The sequence below is a fragment of the Capricornis sumatraensis genome, chromosome 6 (assembly GCF_032405125.1).
Source record: "Capricornis sumatraensis isolate serow.1 chromosome 6, serow.2, whole genome shotgun sequence".
Classification (NCBI taxonomy): domain Eukaryota; kingdom Metazoa; phylum Chordata; class Mammalia; order Artiodactyla; family Bovidae; genus Capricornis; species Capricornis sumatraensis.
The window spans coordinates 88,229,867-88,244,052 of NC_091074.1; the positions used below are offsets into that span (position 1 = coordinate 88,229,867).

The following is a 14,186-nucleotide window of genomic DNA, read 5'->3' on the forward strand; positions in this document are numbered from 1 at the left end:
ATTACCACCATCATAATCAAGATACAGAATATTTCCAACACCTCAAATCACCTAGCCCTATTCCAATTAATCCCTCCTTGATACCCACCTCCACTTCTGGCACTCACTGTTCGTTTTGTCACAATAGATAACATGTCTTTTCTAGAATTTTCTATAAATGCAATCATACTGTGTTGCTCATATTCTGATATCCTTTGCTCATAATAATGCTTTATGAGATTCATATATTTTCATGTTAAGTAGTCATCCCTGTTCGTTGCTAATTACTATTTATTATATGGATAATTACATATCATTATATGGGTATGCCACAATTTTTTATCCAATCATCAGTTGACGAACATTGGGGTTGCTTCCAGTTTTTGATCATTAAAAATAAAGCTATGAAAATTAATGTACAAATTTTTGCGTGGGCACATTTTCTTTCCTAACACCTAGGAGTGGAATTGCTGGATCATGTAAATACATGATTAATTTTATAGTAAAAGATAGACTGTTTACCAAAATTTTTGTACCATTTGGGATTCTCATGAGCAATATATCAGAGGTCCTGCTGATCCATGTTATCAACATTTCTATCATATTTTAAATTTTGGCCATCTTAACGGCTGCCTGTGTGTGTGCTCAGTCTTGTCCGACTCTGCAACTGCATGGACTGTAGGCCGCTAGGCTTCTCTATGTATTTCCCAGACAGGAATATTGGAGTAGGTTGCCATTTCGTCCTCCAGGGGATCTTCCCCACCTAGGGATCAAACTCCCATTTCCTGCATTGGCAGGAGGCTATCACTGAACCACCTGGGATTATCTCTTAATGACTATTAGTGGCAAAGTTGTATTTTGTTTCCTACCTGTTTTAGTCACTAATGGAACCCCACTTTAAAACCGATCATTTTATTAATTTTAGGAAAACGCTAAACCAAAGGTCTAAAAGAAAAAAACCAGCTTGATTCTGCTTTATTTTGTTTCCATTTTTCCTCTCGAAATCCCCAGACTTTCTAGGAAACATAAAACCGGTGTCAAGCAGCAGAGCTGGGGTCTTCATTCAAGGACCCAACCTCTAGGATCTGCACACATTTCCATCCTTTACACTTCTTCTGGTCACCTTTCTAAGAATTTCCCAGGTAGCCGTCGGGCGGGGCGAGGAGGGGCGGGCTCTGGGGCACCCAGGCTCCGCCTCTTGCTTGGACCCACCTACTACCCAGGATGCGGCCGCAGGGTGGAGAAGGAACGTAGCTTCCGGTCTCGCGATCTGCTCTAATCCCGCGAGAAGAGAAGATGGCCGCCAACGGCCGAATGTTGGCGGTGGCGAGGAAGGGGGTGTGGCCGAGGAGCGCGAAGTCCTCAGGCGTGAGGGAGAGGAGGCGGGGTCGCGCGCACCAGGCGTGCGCATGCGCGCACGAGCCGGTCGGGCAGGGCAGAGAGGGGAGGGGGCGCCGGCGGCGGCCGAAGAGGTGTCGTTATTTCAGCGGTCTGGACGGTGCGTGGCGGAGCGGGTGGCCACGAGAGAAGTAGGTAGGGACCGCGTTGCGGAGCCATTGAGACTTCTTTCCTTCCGTGCCTTAGAGCCACAGCCCTCCGCGCGTGTGGCGGACCCTGGGGAAGCCAGGTCACCCTGCGGCCCCGGCCCTCCCGCCGCGCTTCAGGTAGGAGCTTCGGGCTTACTCGTGCCCGCTCCCCGCCGAGGCCCTGCCCTTAGCTGGTGTTACCCGGGCGACGACCTGGTACCGGGCGTGCCCGTCCTCGCGCGCGACGACAGCCCTGTCCTTGCTTCCGTGCCCGTGGAGCCGGGGCCCGGCCGGGCTGACCCATTTGGGGCGGGTCCCCTCTTCAGGTGCTCCCCCGCCCTGGGCCGGCGGTACGCTCCCTCACGCCATGCCCCCACCCCCACCCCCCGGACAGGCTGTGCGGGGGTCCGGTCGGTTCGGGAGAGGTTCTCCCTGTGAGCTCCGGGCAGATGAGGGACCATCTTGACTTCAGTAGTTGCTGCAATGGGGTCTTGGACTTCGAGAGAGGACCTTGAAGAGTGCCTTGGTTATTTGTGGCCAGTGTTAAAAGTTGGAAGCTCTGGAGGTAGTTCTTTTTGGGCCGTTGGTGGGATGGTTTGTGATTTTACTTCTCAAATAGGCACACTGATTATGAGTGTTGGTAGGTGATGGGCTATTTATTATTAAATGAGCGGCAGCAGTATTAATTAACGTGAGATTTAATTGCATTAAGGTAGTTTTTCACAGAGCTGTCCTCAAACTCAGAAGATCTCTGCTTCAGCAGTTTAGTAGGAGTTTCATACAATACTTAAACATAGTTTGCAAATACTCTTGCCGTGAAAGCTACATCCTCTCTCTTACGATAATATTAATTTTATAGGCGTAATGGTTATGAAAGCTTCTGTAGAAGATGATGATTCAGGATGGGAGCTCGGTATACCAGAAAAGATGGAAAAAAGCAACACAAACTGGGTCGACATAACCCAAGATTTTGAAGAAGCTTGTCGAGGTGAGTTTGAATTTTTGAATTGGAGGTTCAAAATTTGGGAAAGGGTATAATAAAAATGTGGATTGTGATTTTTAAATTATCTCAATAAATGGAAAAAAATCAACATGTAAGTGTGGTTTATTGAGTTACCACACTCATTCTCTATCCTCTGATTTTAACTTTCATTTAAAACCAGTTTTTATAGATATTACATTAAATACAGATGTTGAGGCAGTTTCGTCTGTTAAAATTTTCTAACAGGTTAGAGTGCACATAGCACTAATTTCAAATTGGAAATACAAATTCTGTTGCCCCAAAGACTAGAGTATTATTGTATATTTGAGGTTTGAAAATAATTGAATCATGTCATTCTCTGCTTGAGATCCTCCAGTGGCTTCCTGTTGCATGTAGAATAAAATTCATACTTCTTCTCTACGGCCTATATGATCTGGTGCCTGCCTCAGACTTTTTGTACCACTGCTCCACTAGGCTCATTATGTTTAGTCATGAGGTCCTTATCTCATTAAATACACCAAGGTTGTGTCCCCAGGTCTTCAGGTAGCTGGCTCCTTCCTGACCACTTAAATGTTACCATTCCAGTGAGCTCTCAAAACAGCCAACCTAAGCAGATTTATCCCCTCATTCTCTTCTGTCCAACTCCACCCTATTTGAATCCCAGTTTATTTTCTTTGTAGGACTTACCTACTGTGAGAAACCATCATTTTCCATTATTGTTTACTGTTAGTTTCACCCACTGAAATAATGTCTGTGAGTGCAGAAATTATTCTAATACACAGAACAGTGCCTGGCACTTAGTAAGTTCAGTAAATGTTTGTGTATAAATGACTGGAGCGGAAAAAGCCTTGGAGAAGGAGGGAAGGAAAATAAAAGAACAAATGGTAGAGGGCTTGAACTTTAAGAGAGGATGGGATCAAGAACACTGTAGAGAAATTAACCTCAGGAAAAGAATGAATGATAAGATGGTGAAGATACAGGTGTGTTTCTAAGTGGGTGGGGAGGAATGGTGGAGGGATTTACACATGATGGCTTCTATTTTCTTAGTGAACAGAGGGTTGGGCTTTTAGTGATGGTGTGTATTTAGAGTAGTGCTCTTAAGAGAAGTAAAGACTTGGAACTGCAGATGAAAGGGAGCCAGCTGAATATAATCACAGGGATAAGTCATGTGCTTACTCTTCAACTGTTCTGAAATACATGTCCAGTTAAAGTACACCTAAGTGAGATAGTGGAAAAAACATTAGACTGAGAGTTGGGTGACTGCACATATGTGTTTGTCTAAGGGAGAGAGAAATGTAAATTACAACGTAGCTTTTGTGCTCAGTGTTCTTTGACTAGTGAGTGGATCACACCTATAATCTTATGCTGATTTTAAGTGATATGTATTAGAGGACTGTCATTATGAACCTAAATGAGAAAGGTTTTATGAAGTAAATATGGCCTGAGTTACTTCCCTGGTGGCAGACAGTAAAGCGTCTGCCTGCAGTGCAGGAGACCTGAGTTCGATCCCTGGGTTGGAAAGATCCCCTGGAGAAGGAAATGACAACCCACTCTAGTACTCTTGCCTGGAAAATTCCATGGACTGAGGAGCCTGGTAGGCTACAGTCCATGGGGTCACAGAGAGTCGGACACAACAACTTCACTTTCACATGCCCTGAGTTGGCTGTGAAGGAGTGGCCAAGATTCTGTTAAGTGAATGTGAGGAAATTACTCTAAACTGAGATTTTTATGTTTAAGGAACAGTGAGTAACTCTGCTTCTTCTGGGAAGGAACCTTGAGTAGGACATGGGGTTTAATACCTGCTTCAGTGTCGATTGAGAGAGGGTGGCATTTTATTTTGTTGCCAGCATCAAGCTACCCTATTAATTCCCCCATAATTACTCCTTGTACTGTCTCAAGTGGCTCAAATGAGAGGTATACTTCTTGAAACTAAAAAGTTGACATAGAATTAAACTTTAGTATGGTTTTAGGACTAAAGGCTGTTAGCAGTCTTGAGTCCATGGTATTAATAATTTAACTGTTGCAGTGGTTTCTCTTTGGTAATAGTGTGATGGCATTTGGCTAGACTTGTGATTCAGGGGGCGGTGGGGAGTACTATAAAATACCCTGTCTACTTATGACAGCATTTTTCATGCACATTTCTACTTATTCTTTTAGTGGCTCTTTAAAATCCTCAATTCTAACTTTAATTATTTCTTTTATTTCCCATTGGTCAAATGGCACACATTCCTACCACATTTCCTGTAATTGACACTGAGTCTTTTTTTTCTTTTCCAAAGTGTTTTAAATGCATAGTGCTGTTGCTATTATTTTATGTAATATATCATTTGTTTAAATAACACCTCTGAGCTTTTCTTCTCTGGGAAATCTTGCCTAATTCAAACCATCTCATTTTGTTACCTTTAAAGCCTTTGTTCTTTATTTCTATTTTGTTGTCTATATTTAGGCACTTTCTGAATTACAAAGTCACAACTTAGAAATTTCACTTAAACATAAAGATCATAAAAAATACACTGCTGCTGCAGCTTCTGACTGCAAGATTCCTTTCCACACTCGTTCTGGAGAGCCAGCAGCCTCTTCTGGAATGATGTCTAGAGCTCAGAGGTAATCCAGAGTCAGCTATCATAACTTTCATTCTTTTTAAATTCTAGTTTAGGAGGATATGGGCCCATCCTCTCACTTATTTTCTCTTTTCTTTGATGACTTAATTTATTCTTCCTTCATCAGTCTTTATAACAGATTTCATTGTTTAGTTTGGCTTCCCTAGTGTCTCAGATGGTAAAGAGTCTGCTTGCTATGCAGGAGACCTGCATTTGATCTCTGGGTTGGGAAGATCCCCTTGAGAAGTAAATGGCAACATACTGCAGTATTTTTGCCTGGAGAATTCCATGGATGGGAAGCCTGGCGGGCTACAGTTAGTTGGGTCGTGACGAGTTGGACACAACTGAACAACTTAACACTTTTACTTTCATCACTGTTTAGGACTCCCCTTATCCATCCAGTTTCTTTAGGTCTTGCCTAGTACTTTCATAAAACTTTTGTTGTTTTCTGTTCCCTCATTTAAAATGTAGGATGCTTTGGATGGGAAGGGAAGGAGGGGAGTTCAGGGGAGAATGGATACATGTATATTTATGGCTGAGTCCCTTCACTGTTCACCTGAAACTATTACGACGTTGTAAATCGTCTACACCCCAATATAAAATGTTAAAAGAAAAAATCTAGGATGCTTAAGCCTCTTAATTCTCTTCCTTTCTGTCTGTCTTCTCTTACCCAGAACAATATGTTTGTTTTTAAGAATAATGATATTCTAAGGCCATGTTTCTTCATATCCAGAGACTATCTGGATCTTGTACTTAGAAGTTTGAGAACCTGTGTTATATGTGAGTTATTGCCTGGAACCAGCAGAATTATGAACACAAGCACTGACACTGTAGCAGTACTTGATTATGTTATCATCTGTTCGGTTTGGAATTTGTTTCTGTAATCTTCTAAATAGTCACAACAAACTGTGGAAAATTCTGAAAGAGATGGGAATACCAGACCACCTTACCTGCCTCCAGAGAAACCTGTATACAGGTCAAGAAGCAACAGGTAGAACTGGACATGGAACAACAGACTGGTTCAAAATTGGGAAAGGAGTACGTCAAGGTTGTATGTTGTCACCTTGCTTATTTAACTTACATGCAGATTACATTGTGCGAAATATCGGATTGGATGAAGCATAAACCGGAATCAGGATTGCAGGGAGACATACCAATAGCCTCAGATTTGCAGATGATACCACCCTTATGGCTGAAAGTGAGGAAGAACTAAAGAGCTTCTTAATGAAAGTTAAAGAGTGAAAAAGTTGGCTTAAAACTCAACATTGAAGAAACTTAAGGTTATAGAATCCGGTCCATCACTTCGTGGCAAATAGATGGGGAAACAATGGAAACAGTGGCAGATGGTGACTGCAGCCATGGAACTAAAAGATGCTTGCTCCTTGGAAGAAAAGCTATAACCAACCTAGATAGCATATTAGAAAACAGAAACATTACTTTGCCAACAATGGTCCGTGTAGTCAAAGCTATTGTTTTTCCAGTAGTCATGTATGGATGTGAGAGTTGAACCATAAAGAAAGCTGAGTGCCAAAGAATTGATGCTTTTGAACTGTTGTGTTGGAGAAGACTTCTGAGAGTCCCCTGGACTGCAAGGAGATCCAGCCTGTCAATCCTAAAGGGAATCACTCTTGAATATTCATTGGAAGGACTGATGCTGAAGCTGAAACTCCAATACTTTGGCCACCTGATGGCGAAGAACTGACTCACCAGAAAAGACACTGATGCTGAGAAAGATAGAAGGCAGGAGAAGAAGGAGACAACAGAGGATGAGATAGTTGCATGGCATCACCAACTTGATGGACATGAGTTTGAGCAAGCTCCAGGAGTTGGTGATGGACAGGGAAGCCTGGTGTGCTGCAGTCCATGGGGTTGCAAAGAGTCAGACACGACTGACTGACTGAACTGAACTGATAATTTTAAAAAGATTGTCATTGAATTGATTCGGTTCAGTTCAGTTCAGTCGCTCAGTCGTGTCCGACTCTTTGCGACCCCATGAATGGCAGCATGCCAGGCCTCCCTGTCCATCACCATCTCCCGGAGTTTACTCAAACTCACATCCATCGAGTCAGTGATACCATCCAGCCATCTCATCTTCTGTCGTCTTCTTTTCCTCCTCCTCCAATCCTTCCCAGCATCAGAGTCTTTTCCAATGAGTCAACTCTTCACATGAGGTGGCCAAAGTACTGGAGTTTCAGCTTTAGCATCAGTCCTTCCAAAGAACACCCAGGGTTGATCTCCTTTTGAATGGACTGGTTAGATCTCCTTGCAGTCCAAGGGACTCAAGAGTCTTCTCCAACACCACAGTTCAAAAGCATCAATTCTTTGGCACTCAGCTTTGTTCATAGTCCAAGTCTCACATCCATACATGACTACTGGGAAAACCATAGCCTTGACTAGATGGACCTTTGCTGGCAAAGTAGTGTCTCTGCTTTTGAATATGCTATCTAGGTTGGTCATAACTTTTCTTCCAAGGAGTAAGTGTCTTTTAATTTCATGGCTGATTACATAGTATTTAACAATTATTATAAAAGAAGTATAGATTTTTGATAAAACTTTAATGGACTTTCACTCCACACCCTCAATTCATGAACCCTAGTTTCAGAATCATTCTATGTGTTTGCTGCTTGTTGCAACCATTTAATTATAGGAGGAAAAAGTTGAACAAATTCACCTGGTGAAAGATCAGGGCAGCCTATAAGATATTTCTTAAGTGATTTTGCTTTGGGAAATGAAAGTTATGTTTTCTGTGTTCGATACTATTAAGAATGTGTTTAGTGGCAGGTCATGGGTTTGGTGAGTAGCACTGGTAATTGTGGAGCACTCTTGTTCTCCACCAGGGGTGATTTTTGCCCTGGAGGGGACATTTGCCAACGTCTTGAGACAGATTTGGTTAGTCACATAACCCACTCCAGTATTCTTGCTTGGAAAATTCCATGGACAGAGGAACCTGGCAGGCTTCAATCCATGGGGTCACACAGCGCTGGGTATGACTGAGCACAGCATAGCGCAGCACAGCTGGTGTGTGCACATCAAGGATGCGGCTAATCGTGATGCGCAGAATAGCCCCCACAGAAAAGTAATTTTTCTGCCCCAAATACCAGTAGTGCTGCTTAGTTCACTGTTTAGATTACTTTCAAGAATGTTCAGCTATTATTTAATCTCTTTGACCTTGGATGTTTCTAAGGAAAGGAGCATATGGATGTCATGAGAACTAGCATTAAATATCACGCAGTAGAAAGGAATGGGAGCTTTGTTGCATTTTAAAGGCTCTTTTTTACTAGATTTCCCTGTTAATCTTGTGTTGTGTGTCCTGCTTTATATTAGGAGCTTTGGTCAATAGAAAAGGTGTCCTCAGAAGTCACCACTTTCCCCCTTTCAACTGGTTATTTTAGTAATCATGATCCTAGATAGCATGATTTTATTGCTATTTCTTGATATCCCCATTCCCTTTTGGGCATTGTCTGTGGATCCCCGCCCCGTAGTTATAGCTATGCGAATATTATTCATCGCTGAGCCAAAAAGTAAAATTGTTGCTTTTCCCTTCCTACCTAGTTCTGTTTTATGCAAAAAGTGTTTGCTCAAAAGATATGTACTTTCATTAATTGTACTTTACGCTCTTCATCAATTGTCTGAATCATCTAACACATTCAGACATCCTATTGTTTTAATTCGCCATAAAGAAATTTCTTCTCAAGTCTCGTATTTCTCTCCATTCTGGATTTCTTGCCTTTTATACTTGGTATAATCCTGAGATCTTGCTTAATCATCAGCCTGAGGTTTGTTACTTTTCTCTCTGGTTTTGATTAGACACCTTTATTATCTTCCTGAGTAAAGCACACGAGAGATACAGTTTTTTGAGGCTCTGAATGTCTGAAATGTCTTTGTTCTCGCCTTCCACTTTATTGATAATACATCTGGGAGTGTGTGAGAATTTTGAGGGCATTGCTCAAATGTCTGACACTCTGATTACTGAACTTTCGTATGTAACCTTTTAGAATCTTCTTTTTGTTTCTCATGTCCAGAGCTTTCACAGTGGTGTGCTTTGTTTGATGATGCTTGAGCACTTTCACTCTGATTCTTCAGAGTGAAATTTTCTTGAATTACTCTATTTCTTGTTTTTTTCCTATTTGTTTTATGGAGTACTTACTTTTTGGAGTCAAATGCTCTACCACTGAGCTATAGCCCCTAGTATTTACTTTTTGTATATTGGAAGATCTGTTTTTTTAATCCTTTGTTGCCTGTTTTTCATTTCTTTGTAGTTATCCTCAATGCTATGAACTGTGTGTCCCCCCATATCGTGTTGAAACCTAATGCCACACACAATGTGGTGGTATTAAGAAGTGGAGCCTTTGGGAGGTGCTTAGGTCATCAAAGTGGAACCCACATGATTGGGATTAATACTCCTGTGAAAGAGACCCCACAGAGCCTTCCTGGTTCCTTCCACCATGTGTTCAGTTCAGTTGCTTAGTCATGTCTGACTCTTCGTGAACCCATGGACTGCAGCATGCCAGGTTTCCCTGTCCATCACCGACTCCCGGAGTTTACTCAAACTCATGTCCATTGAGTCGGTGGTGCCATCAAGCCATCTAACCCTCTGTTGTCCCCTTCTCCCACCTTCAGTCTTTGAGAGATCAGGGTCTTTTCCAATGAGTCAGTTCTTCACATCAAGTAGCCAAAGTATTGGAGTTTCAGCTTCAGCCTTCCAGTGAACATTCAGGACTGATTTCCTTTAGGATGGACTGGTTGGATCTCCTTGCTGTCCAAGGGACTCAAGAGTCTGCTCCAACACCACAGTTTAAAAGCATCAATTCTTTGACGCTAAGCTTTCCTTATAGTCCAACTCTCATATCCATACATGGCTATTGGAAAAACCATAGCTTTGAGTAGACAGACCTTCGTTGGCAAAGTAATGTCTCTGCTTTTTAATATGCTGGCTAGGTTAGTCATAACTTTTCTTCCAGGGAGCAAGCGTCTTTTAATTTCATGGCTGCAGTCACCATCTACAGTGATTTTGGAGTCCCTCAAAATAAAGTCGGTCACTGTTTCCACTGTTTCCCCGTCTATTAGCCATAAAGTGATGGGACTGGATGCCATGATCTTAGTTTTCTGAATGTTGATCTTTAAGCCAACTTTTTCACTCTCCTCTTCCACTTTCATCAAGAGGCTCTTTAGTTCTTTTTCACTTTCTGCCATAGGGTGCTGTCATCTGTGTGTCTGAGCTTATTGATATTTCTCCCAACAATCTTGATTCCAGCTTGTGCTTCATCCTGCCCAGTGTTTCTCATGATGTATTCTGCATATAAGTTAAATAAGCAGGGTGACAGTATACAGCCTTGACATACCCCTTTCTGTATTTGGAACTAGTCTTATTCCATGTTCAGTTCTAACTGTTGCTTCCAGACCTGCATACAGATTTCTCAAGAGGCAGGTCAGGTGGTCTGATATTCCCATCTCTTAAGAATTTTCCACAGTTTATTGTGATCCACACAGTTAAAGGCTTTGGCATAGTCAATAAAGCTGAAATAGATGTTTTTCTGGAACCTTCTTGCTTTTTCGATGATCCAGCGGATGTTGGCAGTTTGATCTCTGATTCCTCTGCCTTGTCTAACTCCAGCTTGGATATCTGGAAGTTCACTGTTCACGTACTGTTGAAGCCTGGCTTGGAGAATTTTGAGCATTACTTCACTAGTGTCTGAAATGAGTGCAAATTGTGTGGTAGTTTGAGCATTCTTTGGCATTGCCTTTCTTAGGGATTGGAATGAAAACTGACCTTTTCCAGTCCTGTGGCCACTGCTGAGTTTTCCAAATTTGCTGGCATATTGAGTGCAGCACTTTCACAGCATCATCCTTTAGGATTTGAAATAGCTCAGCTGGAATTCCATTATCTCCACTAGCTTTGTTCGTAGTGTTGCTTCCTAAGGCCCACTTGACTTCGCATTCGAGGATGTCTGGCTCTAGGTGAGTAATCATACCATTGTGATTATCTGAGTCATGATCTTTTTTGCATAGTTCTTCTGTGTATTTGTGCCACCTCTTCTTAATATGTTCTGCTTCTGTTAGGTCCATACCATTTGTGTCCTTTATTGTGCCCATCTTCGCATGAAATGTTCCCTTGGTACCTCCAATTTTCTTGAAGAGATCTCTAGTCTTTCTCATTCTGTTGTTTTCCTCTATTTCTTTGCATTGATCGCTGAGCAAGGCTTTCTTATCTCTCCTTGCTATTCTTTGGAACTCCGCATTCAGATGGATATATCTTTCCTGTTCTCCTTTGCCTTTGCTTCTCCACCATGTGAGGTTAAAAGAAGGCAGTCTATGAAGTAGGTCCTTACCAGATGCTGAGTCTGCTGGTTCCCTGATTTTGAACTTCCCAGAGTTGAGAACCATGAGAAATAAAATTTGTTTTTCATGGGTCACCCAATAAATGGTATTTTGGTTATAGCAGCTGAATGGAGTTAAAAAACTCTGAATTTAATTTTTTTTTCCCTGCTGTAATGTTTTTAATTTCTACTGTTTCCCTCCGCCGCCCCTCCCCCCCCCCAATACCTCACTCTCTCTTTTTTGGGATATCTCTTTTTAAATAAAAGTAAAATTTCCTGGTTTTGTTTCAGGGTTGCACTATTTTATCTCTAAGGATAATAAGGATAATAATAGTTCTTTTGAAATTTTCTTTCCCTACATAGTGTCTTTCCTCCAACTTGCCTTTTTATTTTCTTTGGTTTCTGTCTTCTGTGTTAGAGGATTACTTCAGGTATCTGAGAATCCTTTGTTGCCTAAGGGACCAAAAGCCGACTTGAATTTTTGAGCAGGACTCTTCTGCAGTGCATGTCAATGTCAGGTGATCTGACTTGGTTTTTGTGTTGGAGAACTCGTGATGTCAGTTATTTAGCTCCTTTCTCTTGGAAAGATTATATTCTGTAGATAAAATTCATCTGCTTGAGGTTTGAGATTTGACTGCATGTTAAATAGGGGAAGAAGTCTGGAGTTGTCATGTATTCACTTAATGCCCCTCTTTCCAGTACTGAACCCTAGCCTTCAAAAAACCTGTCCTGGAGATTTTTTGGTTTGCCCCTTTCAAAGAAAATCTTCATTATTACCCAAGGTGGGGGGAGGGTTAGTTATCCTGATCTGTACATTAGGGCAGGGCTTTGGGCTGTCTGATGGCTCAATTCTCCACATTTCAGCCTGTGTTTATCCTCACTTTCAAAGATGATTGATAAATCAAGTTGATTTTGGCTTTCTTCACTGCTGGTAGCTCAGATGGTAAAGGATCTGCTTGCAGTGCAGGAGACCTCAGTTTGATCCCTGTTTCAAGAAGATCCCCTGGAGAAGGGAATGGCAACCCAAAGTATTCTTGCCTAGAGAATTCCATGGGCAGAGAAGCCTGGTGGGCCATAGTCCATGGGGTAGCAAAGAGTCCGACATGACTGAGTGACTCAAGCTTCACACTTCACTGCTGGTTTTATTTTTCTCGCGTTTGCCAAGAAATTACTTGTGTTTCTGTTGCCTAGTTTTCCTAATTTTGTTGTATTATTTTTGCAACAACTAGTTTTCTTCTTCCTTAAGGTTCATAGTTCTCTTTAAAAATTTTTTTTTCACTTTAATTATTGAAATAAAATTTCAGGAGGGAATTAAAGGTTGTTGCATGTGTTCAGTTGGCCACCTTTATCCCAGGGGTAAACTTAAATTCATCTGTTAATTATTACTGTATAATGATACTGGAGTCCAGCTATGTCATAGATTCAATAGGGCCTTCATAGTGAAGAAAGCAGCAAATTTAACCATCATTTATAATGTTATGTGTAGAGATATTTAGAGATCTGTAACTTTAGTTTACAAATTATGTTCTCATTTGTAAGATGGTAAAATATCAAATAGCTGCATGTTTTTCTCATCTTGTTAGATTACTTTTTTCCAGGAGAATGAATATATGCTTCAAGTGCTTAGCACTACTGCAAATCCAATCTCCAACTACAAATTATAGTTCATTGTTCATTTCCAGGCCAAAGGGAGGATGTCCTAAGGAACTTTACAGAGTCATCTACTAAAATCCTTCATTTTTCAGATGATAAACTCAGTGTCCAGAGTGATCTACTTGCTCCTAGTTCTCTGGAGTGTTCAGTGAAACTGTTTGGTACCCAAATCTACTCTAAAGTTTATGATAAACTATTATAGCAGTTCTCAAATTTTTTGGCATCAGGACTACTTTATATTCTTAAAGAATCCACCTGCCAATGCAAGAGACAAGTTCGATCCTGGATCAGAAACAGTCCCCTAGAGAAAGGAATGGCTATTCACTGTAGTACTTTTGCATGGAAAATCCATGGACAGAGGAATCTGGTGGGATGCAGTCAGTCCACAAGGTTGCAAAGAGCTGGACATGACTGAGCATGCAAGCACATGTGCTTTTTTAAAAAAGTATTGTTTATGTGTGCAATATGTATATTGATGTTTACTAGAATCTGAAACAAATTTTTAAAATATTTATTTGAAAATGATAATAAACCCTTTGCATGTCTGCATAACATTTTTAATATGAAAAATGTATTTTTCAAAACAAAGGACAACTTGGAAGAGTGGCATTATTTTATACTTTTCAAAATCTCTGATGTAGGCATAATAGAGGGCACCTGAATTCCATCCCAGCTTCTCATTCAATTTGTTGCCACATGTTGTTTTGGTTGAAACATTAGAAGTAAATCTGGCCTCACAAAACATGTAGTTAAAAGATTGGGGAACTTTTTAGGTAATTTGCTGCTACACCAAAACTTTTAACAGGTGATAGTTTCTTAAAGATTAGTTTGCAGTGTGGAATCTGAAAGCCTATCAGTGTACCTTTCATGCTCTGTTACATAGGGTATATTGGTCTGTCTAGAACTTTGGATCTTTTATCCATGCCTGATTGATGGCTCAGACGGTAACGTGTCTGCCTACACTGCGGGAGACCCAGGTTCGATCCCTGGGTCAGGAAGATCCTCTGGAGTAGGAAATGGCACCCCGCTCCAGTACTCTTGCCTGGAAAATCCCATGGAGGGGGAGCCTGGTAGGCTACAGTCCATGGGGTCGCAAAGAGTTGGACAAGACTGAGCGACTTCAGCTGCA

The 14,186-nt window shown here is 41.5% G+C and overlaps 1 protein-coding gene across 2 annotated transcripts in view; it reads left to right on the forward strand.

Moving 5' to 3' along the window:
• The first annotated feature begins 1,436 nt into the window (after positions 1-1,436).
• Positions 1,437-14,186, forward strand: part of NAA35 (N-alpha-acetyltransferase 35, NatC auxiliary subunit) — a 94,862-nt gene continuing 82,112 nt past the window's right edge. The window contains exons 1-3 of one of the 2 annotated variants that reach the window (XM_068973884.1): positions 1,437-1,477; positions 1,564-1,643; positions 2,365-2,493. In XM_068973884.1, the coding sequence (XP_068829985.1) occupies positions 2,370-2,493 (124 nt within the window). In that variant the 5' untranslated portion in view covers positions 1,437-1,477; positions 1,564-1,643; positions 2,365-2,369. The remainder of the gene's footprint in view (positions 1,478-1,563; positions 1,644-2,364; positions 2,494-14,186) is intronic. The other variant, XM_068973885.1, reaches the window with a different exon arrangement.